This window comes from Pholcus phalangioides, unplaced genomic scaffold (genome assembly GCF_987345545.1).
Source record: "Pholcus phalangioides strain wild (caught in Gottingen) unplaced genomic scaffold, Ppha-v1.0 ptg000017l_1, whole genome shotgun sequence".
Lineage (NCBI taxonomy): Eukaryota > Metazoa > Arthropoda > Arachnida > Araneae > Pholcidae > Pholcus > Pholcus phalangioides.
In genome coordinates this window covers 16,923,053-16,929,371 of record NW_028301610.1, presented here as the reverse complement: position 1 = coordinate 16,929,371, position 6,319 = coordinate 16,923,053, and the positions used below count along the sequence as shown (strand labels likewise).

The window sequence follows — 6,319 nt, the reverse complement described above, 5'->3', positions numbered from 1 at the left end:
AATGTTTTCTAACATATTTCAGGCTTTTACCAACTCGCCTTGGTAAAACTTGTTTCACTGGTCTCTGTGACATATGGACAATTAGAACTAAAAATATGAATAAAAATAAAAATATTTTAGTCACAAAATTGAAACATTTGTTGTGTTCGTAAATTTTATTCTCCAGAAGTGGACAACAAGAGAAGATATTTCACTATAGGACAAATGCAATAGAAACTGCAAAAATAACAAATTAAAAATCTTTCAAATTCCACGCATTAAAATTACACAACAGCACCCTGAATATGCAAAGAACAGAGGCAAAAATCATCGCATAGTAAATTACATGGTCATACATACACAAAAAAAGAGCAATGCCAGAAGCATTAAATAAAATCACTTCATGTATTTTATTCACAATTTACTTCACTCTTTCTTCTTAAAAAGGAACTAGAAATACACACACAGTAACATCACAGGGAACACTAACTTTTTATGAAGGTAGACAGCTACACGGCCTGTGGTGAAATTTGTATTTATACAACTTGAACTAGTATTCTCTACAAACGAAAGATATTTTCCATGACAGAAAATATAATGAAAAGGCAATATTTATTGCTCTATTATGAGCATCTATTTCATATGGCATGAACATTAATGCCCATTGAAATAACTAAATACTTTTCAGAATGTCTCAATATTTTTTAATTAAAAACATTCTGAACAATTCAGAGTCCCAATTTTATATTTACAACCTTTTTACCTTCATACCACATTCAAGGAACACTGTATTTCATAAAATAAAAATCACTTATAGATATCCTAAGCATTATCAATATTATTAATGCACCGAACTTGGGCATCATTGTCTGAGTAATTCTATTCAATTAAATGTTGATAGCTTAAACTGATTCAAAAATTTAACTTTCAACTGAGATATAAACAGCAAAACTAGTCTTCAGCAATAAATCATGCAAAGATATAAAACAATTGTAGAAGTATGTTCTATATGTACACAAAAAAGTTATTTCTTCATTCACTTTAAAAGAATTTATAATCAAACAATAATTTCACGAACAGTTGCACTGAAATTTCTTTCTACTTGAGTATAGCCAGTGATAAATTATTTCATGAAAGAATTGATTATCAAAAGTCTACCAACACACAAGATTTTGTGCTTTGGGTTTTATCACAAAAGTCAGCAAGAAAATTTAGTTTAATATTTTTCTCATCCCTTATTTTTAATGCACATATCATGTTTAACCCTGAAGATTTAATGAGCTCAAGGCAAATTTGCCATATATGTAATTAAATTGGAACATAAATTATGCAAGCACATGAAACCATGATTAAAAGACTTGTGAATATATTTATCTATCTTGATTTTTTTTGCATCAAAATCATTTTATACACACGAGGGCTAAGACTGAGATCTACAGTTTACAATCGATTTCGAATGACTTTAGTTTCATGTCTCTTGCCAAGGAGTTGGTGTGCTAACTGTTCAGTGTATGGACTTCTTGTAGTAGCAATGTTCTGTGAGGTTACCTTGGCATTGTAGCATATGCCAGCAAAGAAGCTGATGTTTGGCGAGATTTTGAGCTGTCTTGGCAACAAACCTCACTCACCATGTCACAGGGAAAAGAACACCCACCAATATAATCTGGAAATCATTTATATAAATTTGAGTAAATACTATATTTTGTTAAACATAATCATTATCGTCATGAAGTCCTCTCTTGGCGACATATCAACAGCATCATCCATCTTCCACAAGTTAAGTAGAACTTGTTTCTATGTGTCAGGAAATACTCTGACAAAGACTGAGCACATTTTTATGCATGAAATCTCTGAACAATGTTTCATACAGTAAGTGAATTGTCTTATCGATCTAAGCTACCAAGCCCAATACTTTCCCACATTGTAAAAAAAATTAAGTTTGTGTTTACTTATGAAAAAAAAAAGTTCCATCTTCTGACAAAAGCCATTGTATTTTTACTTCATGTTATTGTCACTGTATATCCGTTTCAAAAGTATAACAGTCACAAAGAATTTTCAGATCAGTTTGACAAAATTTTGGCTGAAAATGTTGATAAAATTACAAGGATAATTTTAAAACAAACACAGCTTGAACATACGGTGAAACTCACATAGGAGTCTTCCATTTTAAGATTATGAGAAATACAAAGAGGACAAGCATCCATGTTTTTCATGTAGCTTTCACATTTTAATTGCAATTAAAAATATACACTTGATTTTTTTTATGAATGCAAAAGAATAATCACATATTAGCTCATTAATTTATTGAAAAGTATGCAAACCCTCCCATGTTTAAGAATGCTGCAAAGGTTTAATGCAACTTAATTCCTATTGCTTTACTCATTAAAATGGTGCACAAAGTAACTTTTGTTCTTAAAAAAAAAAGAAAAGCAAATAACCTAAGGGTACGAATAAAACTGAAATAAGCAATTACATTAACTTAGTAATATATGCTCCAAGTTGATATCAGAACAGTTACACATACTTTCAAACTCAAAGCATCGCCATCTCGGTTGAAATGCACATCAAAAGAAAAAAGCTTTACTCTGCCTTCACAAAAAGACCATAAATGAAAAAATATATATATATACACAACACTAAATATCTTCTCGAAGCTTTACAAACCAGTATAAAAGCCTTACATAGTACCATTTCGTCACTTTACAAAATAAAACACACATTCACATATACTCATGCACGTTCTCTTACGAATAGGCAGAAACATAACATGTAGCTAAAAAGGGATGAAAAACTTATCCTACACACCTATGCATACAAGTGTTAAAGAATTGCACAGTGAACGTGTGCTCCAAAAAACAACCAGTTTCACTTTTTAAGTAATAAAAGCATAACATTCAAAAGATTCATGCGATTGCATACACAAGCACACACACCCCACCTAATTTCTCAAGACAAAAGTAAACTTTGAATTTGTCTAGTGCTAACTGCATACACCAACATTTGAGTGTTTAAAAGAAAATCTGTTTATAAACGTTGATTTGGCACATTTTATATAGACAACATAAGCCACAAATTCAACAAGCAATATAAACATTTTTTTTTCATCTTTCACATAAGAAAGACAATTTCATTACTAATTCATAAAACATGGGTAATAGCAAGTTGTTAGGCTATTCGGCATTCAGTTGGTTCATACCTGTATCGCGTAAGATATATAAATTTTATTCTAGAAATTAAAGTATGTTATCTTAACAGTTAACACATTGTCATTCACCATTTAAAGGAAAGAATGCATCACTTTGCAAATCACGTAACAAACTAAAATGCAGGAACTAAAGAAGTCAATGTTATTAAATTAAAAAAAAGTATGTTTTGTGCTTTTCAGCCAAAGCAAATCCAGACATGCATGTTCTAATATGAACAACAGAGTTAGAAGTTTATATGTTCAGTAAAAGAAAAAAATCTTGAATGTGAATGCTCAATATTTTACTCATACCTTATATGTTCAAATATTTCCACAATTTAGCTTTCATTTGAAAACAAGGAGTAAGACAAATCTATTCAATACACTGAGATGCAAAGCTAGAGCTTTTAAGATATTGCCAATTTCTTACCCCTCCCCCTTTACGTGCATGAAAAAAATGCTTGAGCGAGCCTCTTTGAGCGAGTCTTCAGAATGCTTAAACAAAAGTATCTATCCAAACTGAAACATACAAAAACTGTGGACAGACTTATGAATACAAAAAAAGTTAAGTTCTTTAATTGATCATCACAACATAATTTGCAGGCAGCATTCCACTCTGGCCAGTTCTTTGAACAGTGCCAGTCATCCAACCCTCATCAATTGAGTTGCAATTTATTATGATGTCTCCATCTAAGAAACTGACCTCATCAGAATCTTGGGCTGCATAGTCATACATGGCACGGAATGATCGCTAAATAAAATGAAACATGCAGATACATAAATGCTGCCAAAAAAAGGATATATATTTTTTTTTTTTTGCAAAATTTTCAATATTCTAAAATACAAAAAATATTGAAAGTTATTTCTTTGAAAGAATTTTTCTACAACAAATTATTTGATAGAGAACTGAGCAACTTTGTTATATGGAGATTCTGCTACACAATTTCATAAAATAATTAAAATGTAATCAGGATGCCATCATAATACTTGGCCTAAATAAAACTACTAGGGTTGGTCTGATTAATTACAGTTAAAAATTTCAGAAGTTTATTTATACAATGAGTAAATCAACTTTTTTATCTGAATTTAAAAAAATTTGAAATTTGATCAGAAAATTTGTCAAGTTTGGAAATAAACTTTATTTGACAAATAAATTGACTAAATTATGTTTTTATTCATAACATTTTTATTTTAGCCAATTTGCCACATTTCAAAATGCATGCATGCATACATCATACTATACGACATACAATACCATCATTTCCATATATGTCCACACTCTAATCTATTTACATACAGATAACACACTAAATATAAATAACAATTTTGTTTTGCCCATAGCCTTTGTATCGTCTTGGTTGTGAGTATCCATGTTTCAGCAAGTGCTGGTAGCACAAATTTTTGGTTAAACACTTCTTTTCAGGCATAATGGCACATGTGACCCTTAGAATTAAGTTTTCTCCAAAAGTATTTCATCTGATCCTGATTCTTCTGTTTATTTCATTAATGATTCTGTTGTTCATGGTAATTTCTTGTCCCAGATACACATAGCATACTACTACTTCTGTGTTTTTGTTTGAGCAAGATCTTCAAAGCAAAGGAGTTGAACATAACTTTAGTCTTTTGCAGATTCATTTTCAAACTCACCTGAATACTTGCCTTTGCCAGTTCTTTTATCATTTCTTCTAGTGTGTGTCTGGATTACTGCTGATAACGTCATCAGCAAAACTCAAATGGTTGAGAAATTCTTCATTTATTTTAATTCCTTTCTCATCCCAATCCAGTTTTCTGAATACTTCTAAAACAACAGTAAAGAGCTTTGGTGAGATAGTATCAGCCTGTCAGACTTCTTTTCCAACTTGCTCTTCCTTTACTTTTCCTTTATACAAACAAATCGTTGCAGTTGCTTTGTCATATATTTTTTTAATGATGTCTTCTCTACCCCAATTAAATCCAGAGCTTTAACAGCAGATGTGAAGACCGAGTCAAATGCTTCCTCAAAAACAATGAAGGCCATACAGAATAGTAATTAGTATTCCTTGTCTCTCTCTAGGAGTTCCCTGATTGTTTAAATGTGGTCCATTTTACTAAATCCACTTCAAAAACCTGCTTGTTCTTTTGGTTAGGTTGCGTCCAATTCAAGCCTATATAGCAGCACTTTGGTGAAGATTTTATAAATTACTGGTAGGAGACTATTTGGTAGATAAATTCTTGATATTTTCTTTTTCGTCCTTTTTGTAAAGAACCATCATTGCATTATTCCAATCTTCTGGCACATCTGATTCTGTGAGACAATTTGTGAACAAAGTAACTAGCATACTGGCAAATTCTCCTCCTGCTTCTTCAACAATGCCTATTGAAATCCCATCTTCACCTGGGCATTTCCCTTTTTTCATTTTATAGTCTTCTTTCAGCACAGGTGCTACTTGTACAAATTCTGCTCGATTTTCTGTCAGCTCTTTTTCATTCCAACCCCTTTCTTTACATTTGTACAGAGTATTATAAAATTTCTCAAAAATACTAATAACTTTATTTCCATCTGTGTGAATAGTAGTTTCTAAGTTAATAGCATAGCAGTTTAGGAAGCATTAGCTGCCTCCCAGTATCACTTAGAAGCTGTGTGAACACCATCTAAAATATTACCCTTAGTTTCCAAAAGAGGGTGCCATAAGCTCAATTTTATCTTAAAATTAGGTATACATAAATTTCTTATTCACAAAATATATATGCAGTAAATGCAAAATTTACAAATTTCGATGAATTGGTGAAAAAATTTGATTTTGTATTATTTTTCCATCAAATCTTGATAATTTTCGAAAGAGAAAATTGGTCATAATTTTGCTTAGTACTTGCACCTTGTGTCCTACTATGTACTTGAAATACAATATGCTCTTGCATAAACTAGAGCACCCTGTTGCATGCAATTGTTTTGCAAAATATGTGCCTTGTTCAGGCAACCTTCCTTCAGTTTTAAAAATGAAGTTCTGGCTCATAAAATATGATTCAAGTTGACTTTTGCTTCAGAGTTGTGTAGGAAAATTATGGAACGTTCAATCTATCGATTCGTACAAGTTTTGTGCATTAAGTCTTGAATTTTTTTAAGCGCTAAAGTTAAAGTTTTATTTATTTAATTATTATTTTCATAAGTCAAAATTT

At 31.2% G+C, this 6,319-nt stretch overlaps 1 protein-coding gene across 4 annotated transcripts in view; it reads right to left on the bottom strand.

Moving 5' to 3' along the window:
* Positions 1 to 60: 60 nt before the first annotated feature.
* Positions 61 to 6,319, bottom strand: part of Lasp (LIM and SH3 domain protein Lasp) — a 126,973-nt gene continuing 120,714 nt past the window's right edge. For all 4 annotated transcript variants that reach the window (XM_089246082.1, XM_089246085.1, XM_089246086.1 and 1 more), the window contains one exon: positions 61 to 3,914. In XM_089246082.1, coding sequence (XP_089102208.1) covers positions 3,738 to 3,914 — 177 coding nt within the window. In that variant the 3' untranslated portion in view covers positions 61 to 3,737. The remainder of the gene's footprint in view (positions 3,915 to 6,319) is intronic.